General features: G+C 45.7%; 1 protein-coding gene across 1 annotated transcript in view; it reads left to right on the forward strand.

The window, feature by feature from the left end:
- Positions 1-19,029, forward strand: part of LOC138666854 (ovostatin-like) — a 115,383-nt gene extending 96,354 nt beyond the window's left edge. Inside the window, exons 27-31 of the mRNA XM_069755033.1 lie at positions 11,169-11,293; positions 11,369-11,459; positions 12,101-12,169; positions 14,080-14,182; positions 18,983-19,029. Of these exons, the coding sequence (XP_069611134.1) occupies positions 11,169-11,293; positions 11,369-11,459; positions 12,101-12,169; positions 14,080-14,182; positions 18,983-19,029 (435 nt within the window). The remainder of the gene's footprint in view (positions 1-11,168; positions 11,294-11,368; positions 11,460-12,100; positions 12,170-14,079; positions 14,183-18,982) is intronic.
- Positions 19,030-25,697: the final 6,668 nt, after the last annotated feature.

A 25,697-nucleotide genomic window follows, 5' to 3' on the forward strand; every position in this document is an offset into this window, starting at 1 on the left:
CTGCACACAGGCACAGAGCCCCGGCAGCCCGCACAGAGCCCCGGCAGCCCACACAGAGCCCCGCACGCCACACAGATCCCCGGCACGCTGCACAGAGCCCCGCAACGCCGCACAGAGCCCTGACACGCCGCACAGAGCCCCGGCACACACGCACAGAGCCCCGCATGCCGCACAGAGCCCCGGAGCACCGCACAGAGCTCGGACACGCCGCACAGAGCCCCGGCACACACGCACAGAGCCCCGCATGCCGCACAGAGCCCCGGAACACCGCACAGAGCTCGGACACGCCGCACAGAGCCCCGGCACACATGCACAGAGCCCCGCACGCCGCACAGAGCCCCGGCAGGCCCGCACAGAGCCCTGGCAGGCCCGCACAGAGCCCCAGCACACACACACAGAGCCCCGGCAGGCACGCACAGACCCCGCCCTCACACACACATGCAGTCTCTGCCCACACACCACCCACACTCCATTATAGTGCATCATTGCACTATAGGAACTTCTGATTCCGGTATCGCAAAAGTATCGGAACTTGATATCGGAATTCCGATACAGCGAATATCGGCCGATACCCGATATTTGCAGTATCGGAATGATCAACACTAATGTTAAGTCTTTCTCTCTGTCCCCCAGATGGATAGGAACAACCCATATGACTGATGGCCGGAGGCTTTTTACAGGGACTCTCGCATGCCCCGGCCCCCACAGTTGCCACCGAGCCTCCTGGGTAAAGGGTCGGGCAACTAATATGGAATTAGCTGTCCTGCCTGTCTCTGGAGCAAGGCTTGGAGACGATGACTCCCTCGGTGTCCCGGCTACCGGGTCCTGCGCCTCAGAAAGGAGGCAGCCTTTTACAGGGCAGAACTTTTTCTGGTTTCCTCTCCTTTTGCTATGACTTCGTTTCTCACTCTCAGCAACGCAATTCTCCTTCAATGTCTCTTTCTTAGGATGCTGCCGCATGTCGGGCCGACGCAGCTCCGTGGCCTTCTGTCTAGGCCTCTGACAGGATCCCACCCCTGTCAGGGACCCACTACCTGAGTGGAGCTCAGATAGCAGCTCACTGGGTGAAGCCCAGCTCGCTTCTGCCTAACTTCCTATCCAGGCCACCAGTTTTAGTCTAATTGTGAAGAGTGCCCTACTAAATAGGAGCATAGCTCCCCCTGGTGGACTGGAGTGTGAAGTGTGTTGTGTGGTTTGTGATACCTGGTAAAGAGATCTCCTTTATTGCCTTCAGATGTAACATCACTCTCCCTGGTGGAAGAATGACATTACTGCAACGACCAGGACCCTGGGGCGCTGCACATACATTACATTACTGATCCTGAGTTACATCCTGTATTATACTCCAGAGCTGTACTCACTATTCTGCTGGTGCAGTCACTGTGTACATACATTACATTACTGATCCTGAGTTACATCCTGTATTATACCCCAGAGCTGCACTCACTATTCTGCTGGTGCAGTCACTGTGTACATACATTACATTACTGATCCTGAGTTACATCCTGTATTATACTCCAGAGCTGCACTCACTATTCTGCTGGTGCAGTCACTATGTACATACATTACATTACTGATCCTGAGTTACATCCTGTATTATACTCCAGAGCTGCACTCACTATTCTGCTGGTGCAGTCACCATGTACATACATTACATTACTGATCCTGAGTTACATCCTGTATTATACTCCAGAGCTGCACTCACTATTCTGCTGGTGCAGTCACTATGTACATACATTACATTACTGATCCTGAGTTACATCCTGTATTATACTCCAGAGCTGCACTCACTATTCTGCTGGTGCAGTCACTATGTACATACATTACATTACTGATCCTGAGTTACATCCTGTATTATACTCCAGAGCTGCACTCACTATTCTGCTGGTGCAGTCACAGTGTACATACATTACATTACTGATCCTGAGTTACATCCTGTATTATACCCCAGAGCTGCACTCACTATTCTGCTGGTGCAGTCACTGTGTACATACATTACATTACTGATCCTGAGTTACATCCTGTATTATACTCCAGAGCTGCACTCACTATTCTGCTGGTGCAGTCACTATGTACATACATTACATTACTGATCCTGAGTTACATCCTGTATTATACTCCAGAGCTGCACTCACTATTCTGCTGGTGCAGTCACCATGTACATACATTACATTACTGATCCTGAGTTACATCCTGTATTATACTCCAGAGCTGCACTCACTATTCTGCTGGTGCAGTCACTATGTACATACATTACATTACTGATCCTGAGTTACATCCTGTATTATACTCCAGAGCTGCACTCACTATTCTGCTGGTGCAGTCACTATGTACATACATTACATTACTGATCCTGAGTTACATCCTGTATTATACTCCAGAGCTGCACTCACTATTCTGCTGGTGCAGTCACAGTGTACATACATTACATTACTGATCCTGAGTTACATCCTGTATTATACTCCAGAGCTGCAATTTCAATTTAAAGGGCTTCAGAGCTGCTCTAGCACTTTTTCATTCTGAAACTTATCATCTTTATCTTATGTGTTGCACCCTAATATGATGCAGGAAACATGCACAAGGTTGTTGACTGTTTCCAGTAGCTACTAGCAGAATTGTGACTGCAGCTCTGGATAATATTACAGGCTTTAAAAATATTTCAATAAACAAAAAACAAGTTGCACTCTATCATGCTAAAGCATGTCAATGTGAAATATATGAAATATAATTAACAATATGGCTTCTGAATACTAGGAAAAAATGAGACGCTTAGCACATAATTTGGCCAATTCATGCCTGCCTCTCAACCAACGACAAGGTGGTCTCAAAACTGATGGGTCCTTACGTGTCTAATGTGAATACCTCTCAAAAACTGAAGTCTGAATTCCTGGGTAGACGTAGACATGTTAGGACCCATTAATTTTGAGACCACCTTGTCGTTGGTTGATAGGCAGGCATGAATTGGCCAAATTATGTACTATCAACCAAAGACAAGGTGGTCTCAAAACTAATGGGTCCTAACATGTCTACGTCTACCCAGGGATTCAGACTTCAGTTTTAGAGAGGTATTCACATTAGACACGTAAGGACCCATCAGTTTTGAGACCACCTTATCGTTGGTTGATGGGCAGGCATGAATTGGCCAAATTATGTGCTAAGCATCTCACTTTTTCCTCGCATCCAGAAGCAGTATTGCTATTCATATTTCACATTAACATGCTTTAGCACTACAGAGTGCAACTTTTTTTGTTTCTTTGTACATGGAGGTAGCTGCTCTGTTGTGAATTCTGTGGCAGAGCTCCCTCCTGTGGTCACAAGTGGTACTTCGGCTGATTCTCTCTGTGAGCTTCCGTTGGTGGAGGAAAGTGGTACTGCGGCTTCTGAGTTTCCTTCCTCAGGTGATGTGGTGAAGTCGTTAGGTGCTGCTCTATTTAACTCCACCTAGTGCTTTGATCCTGGCCTCCAGTCAATGTTCTAGTTTTGGACCTGTTTCCTCCTGGATCGTTCCTGTGGCCTGCTGCTCTGCATAGCTAAGTTCTGCTTTGCTATTTTGTTTGCTGTTTTTTCGTTCCAGCTTGTCTATTTGTTTTTTTCCTGCTTGCTGGAAGCTCTGGGACGCAGAGGGTGTACCTCCGTGCCGTTAGTTCGGTACGGAGGGTCTTTTTGCCCCCTAAGCGTGGTTTTTGTAGGGTTTTGTGTTGACCGCAAAGTTACCTTTCCTATCCTCGCTCTGTTCAGAAAGTCGGGCCTCACTTTGCTAAATCTATTTCATCTCTACGTTTGTCTTTTCATCTTAACTCACAGTCATTATATGTGGGGGGCTGCCTTTTCCTTTGGGGTATTTCTCTGAGGCAAGGTAGGCTTATTTTCTATCTTCAGGCTAGCTAGTTTCTCAGGCTGTGCCGAGTTGCATAGGGAGCGTTAGGCGCAATCCACGGCTGCCTCTAGTGTGGTTGGAGAGGATTAGGGATTGCGGTCAGCAGAGTTCCCACGTCTCAGAGCTCGTTCTATGTTTTTGGGTTATTGTCAGGTCACTGTATGTGCTCTGACCTCTATGTCCATTGTGGTACTGAATTATCATAACAGTACTGGAGGCCCAAAGTACTAATGATTCTCAATAGAGGGAAAAAAGAAGTTCTGAGAAGATTTTTTTTTCTCTGCACTGTGTTTTGCCTTTTTTTTCCCCTAGACATTTGGGTGGCTCAGGATACAGGTGTAGCGATGGACATTAAAGGTCTGTCTTCATGTGTGGATCAGCTCACGGCAAGAGTACAAAATATTCAAGACTTTGTGGTTCAGAATTCTATGTTAGAACCGAGAATTCCTATTCCTGATTTGTTTTTTGAAGGTAGAACTAAATTTCTGAGTTTCAAAAATAATTGTAAACTATTTCTGGCTTTGAAACCTCGCTCCTCTGGTGACCCAGTTCAACAAGTTAGGATCATTATTTCTTTTTTACGTGGCGACCCTCAGGACTGGGCATTTTCTCTTGCGTCAGGAGATCCTGCATTAAGTAATATCAATGAGTTTTTCCTGGCGCTCGGATTGCTGTACGATGAACCTAATTCAGTGGATCAGGCAGAGAAAAACTTGCTGGCTCTGTGTCAGGGTCAGGATGAGATAGAGGTATATTGTCAGAAATTTAGAAAGTGGTCCGTACTCACTCAATGGAATGAAGGTGCGCTCGCAGCTATTTTCAGAAAAGGTCTCTCTGAAGCCCTTAAGGATGTCATGGTGGGATTTCCTATGCCTGCTGGTCTGAATGAGTCTATGTCTTTGGCCATTCAGATCGGTCGACGCTTGCGTGAGCGTAAATCTGTGCACCATTTGGCGGTATTACCGGAGCATAAACCTGAGCCTATGCAGTGCGATAGGACTTTGACCAGAGTTGAACGGCAAGAACACAGACGTCTGAATGGGCTGTGTTTCTACTGTGGTGATTCCACTCATGCTATCTCTGATTGTCCTAAGCGCACTAAGCGGTTCGCTAGGTCTGCCACCATTGGTACAGTACAGTCAAAATTTCTTCTGTCCGTTACCTTGATCTGCTCTTTGTCATCGTATTCTGTCATGGCATTTGTGGATTCAGGCGCTGCCCTGAATTTGATGGACTTGGAGTATGCTAGGCGTTGTGGGTTTTTCTTGGAGCCCTTGCAGTGTCCTACTCCATGGAGAGGAATTGATGCTACGCCTTTGGCCAAGAATAAGCCTCAGTACTGGACCCAGCTGACCATGTGCATGGCTCCTGCACATCAGGTGGTTATTCGCTTTCTGGTGTTGCATAATCTGCATGATGTGGTCGTGTTGGGGTTGCCATGGCTACAAGTCCATAATCCAGTATTAGATTGGAAATCCATGTCTGTGTCCAGCTGGGGTTGTCAGGGGGTACATGGTGATGTCCCATTTCTGACTATTTCGTCATCCACCCCTTCTGAGGTTCCAGAGTTCTTGTCTGATTACCGGGATGTGTTTGATGAGCCCAAGTCCGATACCCTACCTCCGCATAGGGATTGTGATTGTGCTATCGATTTGATTCCTGGTAGTAAATTCCCAAAAGGTCGACTGTTTAATTTATCTGTGCCTGAGCACGCCGCTATGCGGAGTTATGTGAAGGAGTCCTTGGAGAAGGGGCATATTCGCCCGTCATCGTCGCCATTAGGAGCAGGGTTCTTTTTTGTAGCCAAGAAGGATGGTTCACTGAGACCTTGTATAGATTACCGCCTTCTAAATAAGATCACGGTTAAATTTCAATACCCCTTGCCGTTGTTATCTGATTTGTTTGCTCGGATTAAGGGGGCCAGTTGGTTCACCAAGATAGATCTTCGTGGTGCGTATAATCTTGTGCATATTAAGCGAGGCGATGAATGGAAAACTGCATTTAATACACCCGAGGGCCATTTTGAGTATCTAGTAATGCCATTCGGACTTGCCAATGCTCCATCAGTGTTTCAGTCCTTTATGCATGACATTTTCCGAGAGTACCTGGATAAATTCCTGATTGTGTACTTGGATGACATTTTGATCTTCCCGGATGATTGGGAGTCTCATGTGAAGCAGGTCAGAACGGTGTTTCAGGTCCTGCGTGCTAATTCTTTGTTTGTGAAGGGATCAAAGTGTCTCTTTGGTGTTCAGAAGGTTTCATTTTTGGGGTTCATCTTTTCCCCTTCTACTATCGAGATGGACCCTGTTAAGGTCCAAGCCATCCATGATTGGACTCAGCCGACATCTCTGAAAAGTCTGCAAAAGTTCCTGGGCTTTGCTAATTTTTATCGTCGCTTCATCTGCAATTTTTCTAGTATTGCTAAACCATTGACCGATTTGACCAAGAAGGGTGCTGATGTGGTCAATTGGTCTTCTGCTGCTGTGGAAGCTTTTCAAGAGTTGAAGCGTCGTTTTTCTTCTGCCCCTGTGTTGTGTCAACCAGATGTTTCGCTTCCGTTCCAGGTCGAGGTTGATGCTTCTGAGATTGGAGCAGGGGCTGTTTTGTCACAGAGAAGTTCTGATTGCTCGGTGATGAAACCATGCGCCTTCTTTTCCAGGAAGTTTTCGCCTGCTGAGCGAAATTATGATGTGGGCAATCGAGAGTTGCTGGCCATGAAGTGGGCATTCGAGGAGTGGCGTCATTGGCTTGAAGGAGCTAAGCATCGCGTGGTGGTCTTGACTGATCATAAGAACTTGACTTATCTCGAGTCTGCCAAGCGGTTGAATCCTAGACAGGCTTGTTGGTCGCTGTTTTTTGCCCGTTTTGACTTTGTGATTTCGAACCTTCCGGGCTCTAAAAATGTGAAGGCGGATGCTCTGTCTAGGAGTTTTGTGCCCGACTCTCCGGGTTTATCTGAGCCGGCGGGTATCCTCAAAGAGGGAGTAATTGTGTCTGCCATCTCCCCTGATTTGCGGCGGGTGCTGCAAAAATTTCAGGCTAATAAACCTGATCGTTGCCCAGCGGAGAAACTGTTTGTCCCTGATAGGTGGACGAATAAAGTTATCTCTGAGGTTCATTGTTCGGTGTTGGCCGGTCATCCTGGAATCTTTGGTACCAGAGAGTTAGTGGCTAGATCCTTTTGGTGGCCATCTCTGTCGCGGGATGTGCGTTCTTTTGTGCAGTCCTGTGGGATTTGTGCTTGGGCTAAGCCCTGCTGTTCTCGTGCCAGTGGGTTGCTTTTGCCCTTGCCGGTCCCGAAGAGGCCTTGGACACATATCTCTATGGATTTTATTTCAAATCTTCCCGTCTCTCAAAAGATGTCAGTCATTTGGGTGGTCTGTGATCGCTTCTCTAAGATGGTCCATTTGGTACCCTTGTCTAAATTACCTTCCTCCTCTGATTTGGTGCCATTGTTCTTCCAGCATGTGGTTCGTTTACATGGCATTCCAGAGAATATCGTTTCTGACAGAGGTTCCCAGTTTGTTTCGAGGTTTTGGCGAGCCTTTTGTGGTAGGATGGGCATTGACTTGTCTTTTTCCTCGGCTTTCCATCCTCAGACTAATGGCCAGACCGAACGAACCAATCAGACCTTGGAAACATATCTGAGATGCTTTGTTTCTGCTGATCAGGATGACTGGGTGTCCTTTTTGCCTTTGGCTGAGTTCGCCCTTAATAATCGGGCCAGCTCGGCTACCTTGGTTTCGCCGTTTTTCTGCAACTCTGGGTTCCATCCTCGTTTCTCTTCAGGGCAGGTTGAGTCTTCGGACTGTCCTGGTGTGGATACTGTGGTGGACAGGTTGCAGCAGATTTGGACTCATGTAGTGGACAATTTGACCTTGTCCCAGGAGAAGGCTCAACGTTTCGCTAATCGCAGATGCTGTGTGGGTCCCCGACTTCGTGTTGGGGATTTGGTTTGGTTATCTTCTCATCATATTCCTATGAAGGTTTCCTCTCATAGTAACATAGTAACATAGTTAGTAAGGCCGAAAAAAGACATTTGTCCATCCAGTTCAGCCTATATTCCATCATAATAAATCCCCAGATCTACGTCCTTCTACAGAACCTAATTGTATGATACAATATTGTTCTGCTCCAGGAAGACATCCAGGCCTCTCTTGAACCCCTCGACTGAGTTCGCCATCACCACCTCCTCAGGCAAGCAATTCCAGATTCTCACTGCCCTAACAGTAAAGAATCCTCTTCTATGTTGGTGGAAAAACCTTCTCTCGTCCAGACGCAAAGAATGCCCCCTTGTGCCCGTCACCTTCCTTGGTATAAACAGATCCTCAGCGAGATATTTGTATTGTCCCCTTATATACTTATACATGGTTATTAGATCGCCCCTCAGTCGTCTTTTTTCTAGACTAAATAATCCTAATTTCGCTAATCTATCTGGGTATTGTAGTTCTCCCATCCCCTTTATTAATTTTGTTGCCCTCCTTTGTACTCTCTCTAGTTCAATTATATCCTTCCTGAGCACCGGTGCCCAAAACTGGACACAGTACTCCATGTGTGGTCTAACTAGGGATTTGTACAGAGGCAGTATAATGCTCTCATCATGTGTATCCAGACCTCTTTTAATGCACCCCATGATCCTGTTTGCCTTGGCAGCTGCTGCCTGGCACTGGCTGCTCTAGGTAAGTTTATCATTAACTAGGATCCCCAAGTCCTTCTCCCTGTCAGATTTACCCAGTGGTTTCCCACTCAGTGTGTAATGGTGATATTGATTCCTTCTTCCCATGTGTATAACCTTACATTTATCATTGTTAAACCTCATCTGCCACCTTTCAGCCCAAGTTTCCAACTTATCCAGATCCATCTGTAGCAGAATGCTATCTTCTCTTGTATTAACTGCTTTACATAGTTTTGTATCATCTGCAAATATCGATATTTTACTGTGTAAACCTTCTACCAGATCATTAATGAATATGTTGAAGAGAACAGGTCCCAATACTGACCCCTGCGGTACCCCACTGGTCACAGCGACCCAGTTAGAGACTATACCATTTATAACCACCCTCTGCTTTCTATCACTAAGCCAGTTACTAACCCATTTACACACATTTTCCCCCAGACCAAGCATTCTCATTTTGTGTACCAACCTCTTGTGCGGCACGGTATCAAACGCTTTGGAAAAATCGAGATATACCACGTCCAATGACTCACCGTGGTCCAGTCTATAGCTTACCTCTTCATAAAAACTGATTAGATTGGTTTGACAGGAGCGATTTCTCATAAACCCATGCTGATATGGAGTTAAACAGTTATTCTCATTGAGATAATCCAGAATAACATCCCTCAGAAACCCTTCAAATATTTTACCAACAATAGAGGTTAGACTTACTGGCCTATAATTTCCAGGTTCACTTTTAGAGCCCTTTTTGAATATTGGCACCACATTTGCTATGCGCCAATCCTGTGGAACAGACCCCGTCACTATAGAGTCCCTAAAAATAAGAAATAATGGTTTATCTATTACATTACTTAGTTCTCTTAGTACTCGTGGGTGTATGCCATCCGGACCCAGAGATTTATCTATTTTAATCTTATTTAGCCGGTTTCGCACCTCTTCTTGGGTTAGATTGGTGACCCTTAATATAGGGTTTTCATTGTTTCTTGGGATTTCACCTAGCATTTCATTTTCCACCGTGAATACCGTGGAGAAGAAGGTGTTTAATATGTTAGCTTTTTCCTCGTCATCTACAACCATTCTTTCCTCACTATTTTTTAAGGGGCCTACATTTTCAGTTTTTATTCTTTTACTATTGATATAGTTGAAGAACAGTTTGGGATTAGTTTTACTCTCCTTAGCAATGTGCTTCTCTGTTTCCTTTTTGGCAGCTTTAATTAGTTTTTTAGATAAAGTATTTTTCTCCCTAAGTTTCTCTCCTAAGTTTAAACCTCGTTTCATTGGTCCGTACAGAATTTCTGAGGTTCTTAATCCTGTGTCTTTTCGTCTGACCCTTCCAGATTCTTTTTCCATACATAACGTATTCCATAGGTCATTGTTGCGGAGATACGTGGCACCTATGGTTCCATCTGTTGATCCTCCTGCCCCGGTTTTGGTGGAGGGGGAGTTGGAGTATATTGTGGAGAAGATTTTGGATTCTCGTGTTTCAAGACGGAAACTCCAGTATCTGGTTAAGTGGAAGGGTTATGCTCAGGAAGATAATTCCTGGGTCTTTGCCTCTGATGTCCATGCTCCCGATCTTGTTCGTGCCTTTCATATGGCTCATCCTGGTCGTCCTGGGGGCTCTGGTGAGGGTTCGGTGACCCCTCCTCAAGGGGGGGGTACTGTTGTGAATTCTGTGGCAGAGCTCCCTCCTGTGGTCACAAGTGGTACTTCGGCTGAGTCTCTCTGTGAGCTTCCGTTGGTGGAGGAAACTGGTACTGCGGCTTCTGAGTTTCCTTCCTCAGGTGATGTGGTGAAGTCGTTAGGTGCTGCTCTATTTAACTCCACCTAGTGCTTTGATCCTGGCCTCCAGTCAATGTTCTAGTATTGGATCTGTTTCCTCCTGGATCGTTCCTGTGGCCTGCTGCTCTGCATAGCTAAGTTCCGCTTTGCTATTTTGTTTGCTGTTTTTTTCTGTCCAGCTTGTCTATTTGTTTTTTCCTGCTTGCTGGAAGCTCTGGGACGCAGAGGGTGTACCTCCGTGCCATTAGTTCGGTACGGAGGGTCTTTTTGCCCCCTTTGCGTGGTTTTTGTAGGGTTTTGTGTTGACTGCAAAGTTACCTTTCCTATCCTCGCTCTGTTCAGAAAGTCGGGCCTCACTTTGCTAAATCTATTTCATCTCTACGTTTGTCTTTTCATCTTAACTCACAGTCATTATATGTGGGGGCTGCCTTTTCCTTTGGGGTATTTCTCTGAGGCAAGGTAGGCTTATTTTCTATCTTCAGGCTAGCTAGTTTCTCAGGCTGTGCCGAGTTGCATAGGGAGCGTTAGGCGCAATCCACGGCTGCCTCTAGTGTGGTTGGAGAGGATTAGGGATTGCGGTCAGCAGAGTTCCCACGTCTCAGAGCTTGTTCTATGTTTTTGGGTTATTGTCAGGTCACTGTATGTGCTCTGACCTCTATGTCCATTGTGGTACTGAATTACCTTATCATAACACTGCTCCTAGTTGGCACCTGTTCACATTATCTTGGAAGTGCCAGTCAGTCTTTTTGTCATTAAAAATAGTTCTCATCGCGTCACCGTTTTACACCACAAGAGGACACTAGTTTCATCTCCCTCCATTCTTCCTTGCAGAGCACTGTTCGGTACAACGTCCCGGTTCCTCAGGAGAACTCCACTTTCCTATTGTCAGCAAACACTTCTTCTACGAGCTGTGTGAACGGAGTGGCGTACACCTTTGCTATTACTATCAGCGTCAGGTAAAATCGACCTCATCAGAATACCTGGCTTTCGGACAGTTTCACCCTCACTCTTACACATCTTTTATGTTACAGCTATAGAGGAAACCGATCTCAAACCAACATGGTGATCATCGATATCACCATGCTCTCCGGATACCAGGAAGACTACTGGTCTCTACAAGAGGTATATTTCATTAGTCACTGACTAACGTTGCAACACTTGACTCTTGGGTCTAATGTGAACTCACTTATATTTTCATCTTGACTTCAAGGGTAGAACAAGGGAAGAGCGAATCTCCAAATATTCTAATATGGCATGTGGTCGCACATGCTCACTACCACTCCAGTCACACAGGGGGCCTCCTGTGCTTGGTGGGGTCCTGTACAAATCAAACATTAATAGTCTATCCTGTGCATAGGTGATATACATTGCTCTCTTTTAAAAGGAATCAATTAGCAGGTTTTTACTACCTAATATGAGAGCAGCATTATGTAGGGGCCGAAACCCTGATTGCAACGATGTGTCATTTACTTAGCTGCTTGCTGTATTTTGGATAAAATCCCAGTTTTATCTGCTGTAGATATACAAGTTCTTTGCATGCTGAGCTCTGTATAACCTCACCCACATCACTGATTTGCCGCTTTGTGTGTGCACTGTGCATAGGCAGAAATCTGCAAATCAGTGGCATTGGAGGAGTTATAAAGAGCTCATGAATATGGAGAACTACCTGGCAGCAGGAGTTCTAGTCCTCTGTGCTAGTAATTAACTTTAATGGGACTATTGTGAAAATTAATAGGCCTGTTTTTTTTGTTTTTTTTTTACAGCTGGTGAACAGCAGAGTGATCTCCAACTTTGAAACTAAGAACAATCATCTGTACTTGTATCTGAAATCTGTGAGTAGACTTTTACTTCTTATTGCCCCCATATACCACAGTCCCTGTACCAAAGGGGATTTATTATCTGATTTTCCTATCCCAGACACCTGATAATGTGAATTTACCTACTTTGATGTTGTTATGAGCTCATCTGGTAAGATGGACTACCTAAGCCATTCGTAAGAGCAAGTAGCAGAGGCCAGAGACGATAATGCAGCAGAGCTGGACTTGCCAGACAGCATATGGATCAGTGAGGTCTGGTACAGCAGGGTATGCTGGTCAGCAGATTGACAAACAGAGCTGGAAGCACTAGATGCAGCTGAGCTAGGTGTGTGGATAGTACAGGAACAGCAGAGCTGTGTAGGCAACTCGATCTTTTCTGCAGAAGTGCAGATACACACAGGAATACCGGAAAAGCATAGACCGTCTGGTATCTTGCTTGCAGAAGTGCGGTTACACACAGGAATACCGGAAAAGCATAGACCGTCTGGTATCTTGCTTGCAGAAGTGCGGTTACACACAGGAATACCGGAAAAGCATAGACCGTCTGGTATCTTGCTTGCAGAAGTGAGGTTACACACAGGAATACCGGAAAAGCATAAACCGTCTGGTATCTTGCTTGCAGAAGTGCGGTTACACACAGGAATACCGGAAAAGCATAGACCGTCTGGTATCTTGCTTGCAGAAGTGCGGTTACACACAGGAATACCGGAAAAGCATAGACCGACTGGTATCTTGCTTGCAGAAGTGAGGTTACACACAGGAATACCGGAAAAGCATAGACCGTCTGGTATCTTGCTTGCAGAAGTGCGGTTACACACAGGAATACCGGAAAAGCATAGACCGTCTGGTATCTTGCTGTCAGAAGTGCAGATACACACAGGAATACCGGAAAAGCATAGACTGTCTGGTATCTTGCTTGCAGAAGTGCGGTTACACACAGGAATTGCGAAGGTGTAAAACTGGTAACTTGCTTGCAGAAGTGCAGTTACCTTAATAGCAGAGTAATTATTGTGTGCAGACTCAGAATGGCAGAGACTCATTTGTGAACATAACTTGACACAGCATAACTGAGATTGCAATTGCACCAGGAATTGCTGGACAGAGCTTGGATGTAGTAAATGGCTGCTGGATTGAAGACAGGAGTAACTGGGAAAATAATTAGACACTTGGCTGGAACAGAATGATGGTACCTTCAGGGTGGTAGCACGGTGCTGTACTTCCTGAATGCTAAGGCGGTGGGTTGGCATCAATCGTGCTTGCCAGGCTTCCACAGAAACCAGCGCGAACCATCACAGAAGGAGCCAGCCATATGGGAAGGAAGCAAAACTTGACATTCGAGCCAGAACAGGTGAGAAACAAAGGTTTATGGATTGCAGTAGAAAAACAGAGGACCTTGAGAGACCCACCAAACATGGGGAGGACTTAAAAACTTCCTGTAAATGTTATCATTGGTCAGATCCAAAGTCATTATCAAGCAGGTGATTGTACTTTCCACTGAGCCACCACTCTGCCGACATCATCCAAATCCTAGGAGATGTTAGGATGTTAGGATGTTTCTGCTTATACAATGATTGATGCATCAGATCCAATGTGGCAGAGTCCCATATGGTATATGGTTTTTTTAAGCCACCCCTAAATTGTTAGAAATTACTTAGGGGTGCGGGTCTCATTCCTCAGAATTGTCATCAATTGGTGGTTGTACATCTGATTTAGTAGTAGCTTAATCAGGAACAAAGAGCAGAGTTGTGACTAGGAGTTATGTGAAGGTCTACCAGAGCCATGGCCAACCGAAAAACCCAAGAACGGAAGTGAGGAGGAGTCAACGGAGGCGAGGCCAAAGTTCCTGGGTTCATTGATTGCGGACCATCTCTACGTGTGTCTATGGTTATTTGTTGAGTGTTTTCTTCTATCTTGAACTCCTCTAGGTTTCTCATGAAACAATCTACCTCTCGGTCAACGTTATAATGGGCAACAGGGTGCTAAATGTGAAGCGTGCTTCCATCTATGTGTACGATTACTATGAAACAGGTAATTTAGAGCTGTAGACTCGTCTCAGCAGAAGTAGAGGTCCTTGATCGAAATGAATGCGTCCTCAAAATCCGTCATACAGTAGATATGTACACAGTATGTCTTCTAGGTACACTGTTAGTATCCCTGAAATAATATTAGGTTCACCATGTAAAGTATGTCCTAACATTAAGCAAAAGACACAAAAATAATAAAACTGAACTTGTAGAGTTGCCAGTAGATGATTAATGACTACTGCTGTTTGGTTTTAGACAAAAATCAGAATATCTATTGATTAATTAAAAATTTGATTCATCTATCCCCACCTTGACAGGGCTTACATGACATTAATTAGACTATGAATGGGGGCTCTGATGCTTTAACTAGAAAGTTCCTATCCTTTCCTACTGCTTGTTTGATAATGTTTTGTTTGAGAAACCCCAGTGCATGCTGGGATACTCAAACAAAGCATTGTCAGGGGGCAGTGACCTCCATTTCAGAGGCTGGACTAATCCCATCTAAGCTGAGCATATGTCGGTTGTCAATTCCAACGGAGACTCACTAGATTCTTATCACTGTACGATGTGCACAATGACAGTGCACTCTCTCACCAGGTTTGATCAGAATTAATGGGCAGGCAACAGAGCACACTGGCATTGTGCAGTTTATAAGAAGAATAATCCCCATGCAGAGACCAGTGCCATCCCCACAAATAACGCCACTTGCAGTGTGTGGCCTTAGTTTCTGCAAGCCAGGTATGCTTCTTACAACGCGCACAAATGCACTCTTATTGGCTAGTTACTACTGATCACAGCCTGCGTTAGAGTGCGCTTGGATCGCCCCCAAAGGGCAGTGGGGAACTCGGTACCGGGTCCTTCGGTTCACAAGGGGGATGTCACGGTGGCTGACCCGGTCCGTGGCCCTCAGGACGTCCGTGTAAATGGGGAAAGGTCTTTAAAGGGATATGTTCGTGACGCCACCTGTAGTATTCGGTCAGGGTGACCAACGCTGCTTTAAGGGGTCCGCTGAGGTGATGTGATGACAGCTAGATGGTATACCTTCCCACAGGTGAAGTATGTCCCCAGGGCTTCCCAATGTGTAGATGGTGGATGGTGTGAGGTGCAGTGAAGAACGAGGACACAAGGTTGCAGTCTCTTTACCTTTTACTGAAGATTTCAGCATCCACAGTCCAGAGCACCAGATCACAGGGTAGGCAGAGTCCGGCCGGTTTGGAGGCAAATCCAGAGTCCCCTTATCCAGGTGGAAATCAGTAGCCTTGCTTCCTCTAGCGCCCTGGTGTTGTAGTACCTCACTGCTAAGCTGCTCATAAGGTCCTCACAGATGTTGTAGATTTTATCGATTTTTCTCTCTGTCCCCCAGATGGATAGGACAAACCCATATGACCGGTGGCGTGAGGCTTATTACAGGGACTCTAGCACGGCCTCTCGTGGGTGCCACCGTGCCTCCTGGGTATAGGGCGGATCAGTAACTTGCAATTAGCTGTCCTGCCAGTCTCTGGAGCAATGCATAAAGGACTGTTGCTTCCTCGGTGTTCCAGCTACCGGGATCCTGCGCCTCAGAAGGAGGCAGCCTGTGCTGGGCAGAACTCCTTCTGGTATCCACTCCTTTGCTATGACTTCTTCACCCTCTCTACAATACAGTTCTCTTTTCGTGGCCTTTCTTAGGAACTGCCGCACTTAGGGCAGGCGCATCTCTGTGGCCTTCTGTCTGGATCTCGGACAGGCTCCCACCCCTCTCAGGGACCAACTACCTGAGTAAAGCTCAGCCAGCAACTGCCTAACTTCCTCTCCATGCCATCAGTTTTTCCTAAGTGTGAAGAGTGCCCTAATAAATAGGAGCACCCCCTGGTGGACTGGAGTATGAAGTGTGTTGCATGTTTTGTGATACCTGGTAAAGAGATATCCTTCATTGCCTTCAAACGTAATATCACTCCCCCTACAGGAAAATAGTACTGCAACGACCAGGACCCTGGGGCGCTGCACGCTGTCATTGTGCACATTACACAGTGACAATCTGCTGAGTCTCCATTGGAATTGACAACCGATGCATGCTCAGTGAAGCAGGGAACAGCCCAGCCCCTGAAAGGTAGGTCACTGATGACATTTCGTTTCTGGAAGGGGGCAGAGGCTACAGCAGTGACTGACTCCTCTGGCCACCTGATAACACTTTGTTTGATTATCGCAGCATGCACTGGGGATTCTCAAACAAAACATTATCATATAGGAAGTAGTAAAAAAAAAAGAAAAATCAGGTATTTAGAATTAAAATTAATTTGTGTTTTGGACTACCCCTTTAACTGCTTTCTGACATAGTATGAACAACAAAGTAGAGGCAGGCACCGCCGCCCGGGATCACCTTCAACATGCTACAGGAACATAGTATAACCAACAAGAAAAGAATAGCATGCACAAAAGAAGGGATCACCGCAAATAGTAGCAAAACATAACAATTTTATTATAACACCACACATAAACACTACAAAAATCATAAAAACAGTTAAAATTGCACAACAAAGTACAAAGATGAATGAAAACCAGACCCAAAATAAGGTCAACCACGGTGCCCCCCTATATATATATATGCAAGAAGCTGCCTAATCTATCGATGCATGCAAGGGATACAAAAAAAGGGATGGTGACTCCCTCATACAACCAGACCCCTATGGAGCCCTATGGAGAACAACCTGAACAAGGTGAGGTAACCCATACAACCTGATAGAATAAGGCAGGTGTCCAAGGCAGCATTCCTGGCAATAATAACAGGGTGATAATGGCAGATGGCAATAGAGAAGGGGGAATGACACCGGGCACAGAAGCCCAACGCGTGTCGCCAGTAAAAGTGGCTTCTTCAGGGGCAGTACTATTAGTGAGTATAGTGTGTGGTTAAATACCTTCATGTAAATGAGCAGAGTCGTGACAGCTGGAGACCAGGGGTGATCAGGAGAACTGCACATGCCGCCCGGCCGGAAGTAACCAGGACGCCGGCGGCTGCGCAGTGCGGGGGCTCCAACAGCGCTGCGCCCGCACAAGGCAAGTGCGCACGCGCCGAACCGACGCGCGCACAACGAGCACAGCAGGCCCAGCACAGCAGGGGACACCTCGCATAAAGCCCCGCCCACCGCTACCTACGTAGTAAGCTCAAGGGAGAGGGAACCTCCCGTCCCAAGGAGACCGCCCGTGGCCCAACGCGCATGCCCAGGCCGGCAACATGGGCCAGGGGCGGACGCCGAGAAGACAGGAGAGACAGTATACAACAAGTGGAAGCAGGGGGAGGCTGGGCACTAAAAGGACAGGGGAACTGCACACACTTGTTGTATACTGTCTCTCCTGTCTTCTCGGCGTCCGCCCCTGGCCCATGTTGCCGGCCTGGGCATGCGCGTTGGGCCACGGGCGGTCTCCTTGGGACGGGAGGTTCCCTCTCCCTTGAGCTTACTACGTAGGTAGCGGTGGGCGGGGCTTTATGCGAGGTGTCCCCTGCTGTGCTGGGCCTGCTGTGCTCGTTGTGCGCGCGTCGGTTCGGCGCGTGCGCACTTGCCTTGTGCGGGCGCAGCGCTGTTGGAGCCCCCGCACTGCGCAGCCGCCGGCGTCCTGGTTACTTCCGGCCGGGCGGCATGTGCAGTTCTCCTGATCACCCCTGGTCTCCAGCTGTCACGACTCTGCTCATTTACATGAAGGTATTTAACCACACACTATACTCACTAATAGTACTGCCCCTGAAGAAGCCACTTTTACTGGCGACACGCGTTGGGCTTCTGTGCCCGGTGTCATTCCCCCTTCTCTATTGCCATCTGCCATTATCACCCTGTTATTATTGCCAGGAATGCTGCCTTGGACACCTGCCTTATTCTATCAGGTTGTATGGGTTACCTCACCTTGTTCAGGTTGTTCTCCATAGGGCTCCATAGGGGTCTGGTTGTATGAGGGAGTCACCATCCCTTTTTTTGTATCCCTTGCATGCATCGATAGATTAGGCAGCTTCTTGCATATATATATATAGGGGGGCACCGTGGTTGACCTTATTTTGGGTCTGGTTTTCATTCATCTTTGTACTTTGTTGTGCAATTTTAACTGTTTTTATGATTTTTGTAGTGTTTATGTGTGGTGTTATAATAAAATTGTTATGTTTTGCTACTATTTGCGGTGATCCCTTCTTTTGTGCATGCTATTCTTTTCTTGTTGGTTATGCTTTCTGACATAGGACGTAATACTACTTCCAATGTTTGGTCACTATGCATGGAGCGGCCTCAGCAGATGTCACTAGGGCGAGCATACACTTGCTTGTTTTGACCCCCTGCAACACGATTGTAGGTTGACGATAGATTTTAATCAAAGCCGGGGGTCTAATAAAAAACCCCTGTGGATGCAATCTTAGTCCTCTTATGAATCCCTGTCATTTTGACAATATGCTGATCGCAAGTTCAAGTACCTTAAATGATTAAATAATGTCTGTTCTCAGTCACCACTAGAGGGAGCTGAAGGGTTAACTGTGTATACTGTGTATGCATTGATTTCTAGTAAGCTCCCCCTAGTGGTGGCTGCCGGAAGCCATTATTTTATCCTTTTACTGTGCATTTGGAGATGTGTATAAGAAAAATCAAGTTATAAAAGTACATTAAAATAGGAAGCAACGCAGAAGCTTGGACCTAAAATTTTCTGATAATAAAAGGTAGACTTTCTCTAAAAAATATGAATATATATGAATATATGTCCAGTCAGATGTTTGAAAGCAAATACATTATTCCTATTATATGCTTACTATGAGATGAGATTATCCAGTAACTCTGCTGTTTTCTTTCTACAGCTGAAAATGGTTATGCATCATATCGCCACCCCTGTGCCCCACCGTAAGAGGAAAGACCCCAGACATTCAGAAATATCACAAGAACTTATTTATGACCGGCTAAATCATGTTTAAGCAGTACAGTATGAAACTATATGGAATATATGTAAAATTGCATTATAGAATTGTATTTAAGGGAACCTGTTGTAACGATTTTACTACTAAAATTAGTGGTATGGATGCGTAGGTCATAGCTTATAAAACCATCCTAACACCACAAGATATTGGCATGTTTCCATCCACCTTAGTTATTTGGTGATCCTTGATTTTATTTTTAATTACCGTATTTTTCGGACTATAAGATGCACTTTTTCCCAAAAAAAATTGTGAGGAAAAAGGGGGGTGCATCTTATAGTTCGAATGCAGGCTTATCGGCAGTGGTGTGGTGGCGGCAGAGGTGCAGGGATGATGAGGCGCGGTGAGCGGTATGGAGTGAGCAGGGTCCCTTCCACAGGTGAGGTGACACCGCTGCCCGGTATCCAAGGAGAGCAGCAGAATCGGGTGAATCACGGCTTTCACGGTGGAGGCGGCCATCTTCTTGAGGCTGCGCGTGCACAGATTGAGTTCTCTGCTTCCCGGGGCTTCAGGAAAATGGCCGCGGGAGGCCGCGGGTGCGCAGATTGAGATCGCGGTGGCCATTTTCCTGAAGCCAAGTTCGCAGAGTGAGATCTCAGCTTCAGGAAAATGTCCGCCGCGATCCCCATCTGCACACGCGCGGCCTTCCGTTGCCATTTTCCTGAAGCACCGGGAAGCAGAGCACTCAATGTGCGCACGCGCGGTCTCAGGAACATGGCCACCGCCACCGAGAAACCGATGATTAACACAGCTCTGCTGCTCACCTTGGATACCGGGCCGCGGCGTCACCTCACCTGAGGGGGTGACCGCACGTCTGCCGCCGCCACAGCACTGCCTTAACCCCCCAATGGACACCAGGTCGTGGCATCACCCACCTAAGCAGGAAGGGACACTGCTCAGGTGCACGCCGTACCGCCCACCGCGACTCGGCGTCACCGCACCTCTACCGACACCATGCCTCCTGTGACCCTGCTCTGCCACCGCCAGCCCTCAGGTAAGATACCGTACCTTAAATTCGGACAATAAGACGGACCCCCATCTTATAAAAAAATATTTTTTCTGCAATTTTCACCCCAAATTTGGGGTGCGTCTTATGGTCCGGTGCGTCTTATAGTCCGAAAAATGCGGTATACTCTTCTTTGTATTAGAGTAAACCTTATATGATGGAAATATTGCCAACATTTGACAGTAGAATGGTCACATAAACATTCTCGGCACGCATTCAGAGCCTGAATCATTATTGCACCTGCATTTTCTGGAGTTTTTATTCGTTTTTTGTTCCTTTTTTGTTTGCATCAAATTCATCTTGACATTTGTGCTTCTTTTGAAGTTTATTTTATGTCTTCCCTTTTTTTTCTTTATTAGCAATTGAGAACACGGTTAATGGTTTCCAAATGGTTTTTTGCCAGATTCAACATTTGCAACAAATGTATTTCAGTCCCCAGACTGGAATGATTTTAGACAAATCAGAAATTTTGCAGCAATTTTTGTGACATATTGAAAAAAAGTGCAACTTTTTGCTTGTAAAAAAAAAAATGGTTAAACACGGAAAAAAATAATATTTTTGACTGCGTGCGCCACTTTGATGAATTTTATGCAAAAAAAAAGTCAATGAATAGAAGTGAGAAAAAGTGACTTAAAAAAATAAAATGCAAACGATGAATACGGTGCTCCTGCTTATAATTAATTGTGATTTATATTTCAGAATCCTATGGCTGTTGTTGTGTTTTCCAACTTTAATTAAAACCTTTGAACATTTCAGTTGTCGGTAAATTGTGGTCAAGAAGGTTCATGGCATAAAGGGGACACAGGGGTCCTTCAGACTCATCGACACACAGAGATACAGTATAGATACACAGAAATCTGTAAAAGCACCTTCAAAATATTAGAGATGTTCCTCTGTGATCCTCCTTTTCCACACACATTGTAGGAGCCATACGTAGGGCTTTATGGACCAGACCTCCAACGGTGGCAGTAGGAGACTGAGAATTTGTGTTCGAGAGGGGAAAAATGTTGACTTCTGTGGTTGGGGCATCTTGGGCGGCTGCTTTTTAAAAGAGGTCCGGATGGATGATTCATCAATCCAGTTACAATCCTCACCATCCCTTTCTCAAACCAGCTGAAAACGAGACATCTACATAAGAAGGTCTGGTCTTCCAGATGAGCAGAATATATCATAGCCCCGGAGTCCTAGTGCATAGTTTGCGCTCCAGCTCTGCCTGCTTGGTGCCATATTGAGGCCTAAGGATCATAGCAAGTCAGTGTTTCCAGAAACATCTCTGGCACTCTTGACCCATCTCAGTTGCAGCCAAGCGCACTACACATTGAGAATTACGTGCCTGGTGCTTCCTTCTGACGGCTGGGACTAAGACTGATGTTAGGTTTCACAAGCAGGGGCGTGACAATTGCGGTTATAGATGATGTAATCATGACCGTGGAGGCGAAGGGCCCTTCGACGCACATTTATCTGAAGTGTATTGCGGCACAGAGACCCGCTGGGTCCGTGCGCTGCAATGGACGTGACCGGGGTCACATGGCAGTGATGTCACGCGCTCCCGTCTCTTGCAAGCTGAAGTCAGCTGCTGGATTCAGAATAGGACGACGCCCGATGGGGGAGCGCAGGGAAGGTGAGTAGAATCATTTTTTGTTCTTTGCATTAAAGAACAGCAGCAGAACATGAATCATGTGAGATTCATCAGAACATGTGAGACAGGGTAACGGGAATCCCCGATGGGCCCCTGTGTAGATCTGGGCCCCCAACCCCACTGTATAGGCAGTACTTGGCATAATTCACTCTCTCCGGAAAGGAGAAGCATCTCATTCATTAACCACACTACCCAGTTTATTATTATCAAAATGGGAGAACCAAGAGTCAAAACTGGCCACAACAATTCACAAAAAGTAATATTTATTAAATAAATAATAAACACAAATACAATAGATAATAATCAATAGTATATAAAGTGCATAGCAACTATATCCATAGATACATCCGTGTCATCCAGGTACATAGGACAGGACCAAGGTAAGTATACGAAAACAGTATATTTAATCATAAGAATCAAAATTAGGTACTACCCACACATGAGCTGTACTACCTGTACTAACCAGGGATTCAAGCTTCAGGAGGCTAATTTGCATATTCCAGGTGCCTTCTGGGAGAAGCGAAGTCTCCCTAAGCTAGAAGATCGTTGGGTACAGCCGGGACCAGCTGCTTCGAAAGCATCACCAAACCAGGGATTCAAGCTTCAGGAGGATAATTTGCATATTCCAGGTGCCTTCTGGGAGAAGCGAAGTCTCCCTAAGCTAGAAGATCGTTGGGTACAGCCGGGACCAGCTGCTTCGAAAGCATCACCAAACCAGGGATTCAAGCTTCAGGAGGCTAATTTGCATATTCCAGGTGCCTTCTGGGAGAAGCGAAGTCTCCCTAAGCTAGAAGATCGTTGGGTACAGCCGGGACCAGCTGCTTCGAAAGCATCACCAAACCAGGGATTCAAGCTTCAGGAGGCTAATTTGCATATTCCAGGTGCCTTCTGGGAGAAGCGAAGTCTCCCTAAGCTAGAAGATCGTTGGGTACAGCCGGGACCAGCTGCTTCGAAAGCATCACCAAACCAGGGATTCAAGCTTCAGGAGGCTAATTTGCATATTCCAGGTGCCTTCTGGGAGAAGCGAAGTCTCCCTAAGCTAGAAGATCGTTGGGTACAGCCGGGACCAGCTGCTTCGAAAGCATCACCAAACCGCGCGCCGCGAGTAGATTACACAAGAAGGAAAACACACAGCAAGTCAGCAGGATCTAGGAGCAACATGGCAGATGTGACAACCTACATGGTGAGCTGCAGCATGTGCTACATGTTCACAGATCGACCAGAAGAAGAATCCAATTTCACCTGTCAGAAGTGTAGACTAGTGGCCCTTTTAGAAGAAAAGGTGCGGGGTCTGGAAGAAAGAATAGCAACTTTGAAACTCATCAAAGAGAATGAAGACCTTCTAGACAGAACAGAAGCATCTCTACTGGTCACAGAAGGTGCAAAAAGTGTCAGAGAACCTCCAAAAGCAGATGAGTGGAAGCATGTGACCAAAAGAAGCAAGAAGACCATGGAGAAATCACCAACCACACAACTGAAGAACCGATATCAAATCTTTGTAGAGGATGAAGATGGCACACCTAAGAATGAAGCAATACCAGCAAGCAAAAAAGAAAAGGGCACACAGCAACAAGTGACAGCAAAAAGTACAGCCAAGAAGCAACGAAGAGTGGTGGTGGTGGGAGACTCACTACTGAGAGGCACAGAAGCAGCCATCTGCAGACCGGACATAACTGCAAGAGAAGTATGCTGCCTTCCAGGTGCGATGATCAAGGATGTGACCGATAGGATACCAAAGCTCTTCAGCTCCAAGGACGTCCACCCATTTCTTCTGATACATGTTGGCACCAATGACACGGCAAGGAAGGACCTACCGACAATCTGCAAGGACTTTGAAGAGTTGGGGAAGAAAGTAAAGGAACTGGATGCACAGGTAGTTTTTTCTTCTATCCTTCCAGTAGACGGGCATGGCACCAGGAGATGGAACAGGATCCTTGATGCAAACAACTGGCTAAGACGATGGTGCAGACAACAAGGATTTGGATTCCTGGACCACGGTGTGAATTACTGGTATGATGGACTCCTCGCCAGAGACGGACTACACCTCAACAAACCTGGGAAACACACATTCGCCAGAAGACTCGCTACACTCATCAGGAGGGCGTTAAACTAGAAGAAGAGGGGACGGGAAGAAAAACATTAGACTCGAACAAAGACGACCCAGGAAAACATACTCAGAAGGGAGGTAAGAACATTTCTAAAACAATCCACAGTGAGGAGATTGGAACAAAACAAAATCCTCTGAACTGCATGCTCGCAAACGCCAGAAGCCTGACAAACAAGATGGAAGAACTAGAAGCAGAAATATCTACAGGTAACTTTGACATAGTGGGAATAACCGAGACATGGTTAGATGAAAGCTATGACTGGGCAGTTAACTTACAGGGTTACAGTCTGTTTAGAAAGGATCGTAAAATTCGGAGAGGAGGAGGGGTTTGTCTCTATGTAAAGTCTTGTCTAAAGTCCACTTTAAGGGAGGATATTAGCGAAGGGAATGAGGATGTCGAGTCCATATGGGTTGAAATTCATGGAGGGAAAAATGGTAACAAAATTCTCATTGGGGTCTGTTACAAACCCCCAAATATAACAGAAAGCATGGAAAGTCTACTTCTAAAGCAGATAGATGAAGCTGCAACCCATAATGAGGTCCTGGTTATGGGGGACTTTAACTACCCGGATATTAACTGGGAAACAGAAACCTGTGAAACCCATAAAGGCAACAGGTTTCTGCTAATAACCAAGAAAAATTATCTTTCACAATTGGTGCAGAATCCAACCAGAGGAGCAGCACTTTTAGACCTAATACTATCTAATAGACCTGACAGAATAACAAATCTGCAGGTGGTTGGGCATTTAGGAAATAGCGACCACAATATTGTGCAGTTTCACCTGTCTTTCACTAGGGGGACTTGTCAGGGAGTCACAAAAACATTGAACTTTAGGAAGGCAAAGTTTGAACAGCTTAGAGATGCCCTTAATCTGGTAGACTGGGACAATATCCTCAGAAATGAGAATACAGATAATAAATGGGAAATGTTTAAGAACATCCTAAATAGGCAGTGTAAGCGGTTTATACCTTGTGGGAATAAAAGGACTAGAAATAGGAAAAACCCAATGTGGCTAAACAAAGAAGTAAGACAGGCAATTAACAGTAAAAAGAAAGCATTTGCACTACTAAAGCAGGATGGCACCATTGAAGCTCTAAAAAACTATAGGGAGAAAAATACTTTATCTAAAAAACTAATTAAAGCTGCCAAAAAGGAAACAGAGAAGCACATTGCTAAGGAGAGTAAAACTAATCCCAAACTGTTCTTCAACTATATCAATAGTAAAAGAATAAAAACTGAAAATGTAGGCCCCTTAAAAAATAGTGAGGAAAGAATGGTTGTAGATGACGAGGAAAAAGCTAACATATTAAACACCTTCTTCTCCACGGTATTCACGGTGGAAAATGAAATGCTAGGTGAAATCCCAAGAAACAATGAAAACCCTATATTAAGGGTCACCAATCTAACCCAAGAAGAGGTGCGAAACCGGCTAAATAAGATTAAAATAGATAAATCTCCGGGTCCGGATGGCATACACCCACGAGTACTAAGAGAACTAAGTAATGTAATAGATAAACCATTATTTCTTATTTTTAGTGACTCTATAGCGACAGGGTCTGTTCCGCAGGACTGGCGCATAGCAAATGTGGTGCCAATATTGAAAAAGGGCTCTAAAAGTGAACCTGGAAATTATAGGCCAGTAAGTCTAACCTCTATTGTTGGTAAAATATTTGAAGGGTTTCTGAGGGATGTTATTCTGGATTATCTCAATGAGAATAACTGTTTAACTCCATATCAGCATGGGTTTATGAGAAATCGCTCCTGTCAAACCAATCTAATCAGTTTTTATGAAGAGGTAAGCTATAGGCTGGACCACGGTGAGTCATTGGACGTGGTATATCTCGATTT

The sequence above is a fragment of the Ranitomeya imitator genome, chromosome 2 (genome assembly GCF_032444005.1).
Source record: "Ranitomeya imitator isolate aRanImi1 chromosome 2, aRanImi1.pri, whole genome shotgun sequence".
Taxonomy (NCBI): Eukaryota; Metazoa; Chordata; class Amphibia; order Anura; family Dendrobatidae; genus Ranitomeya; species Ranitomeya imitator.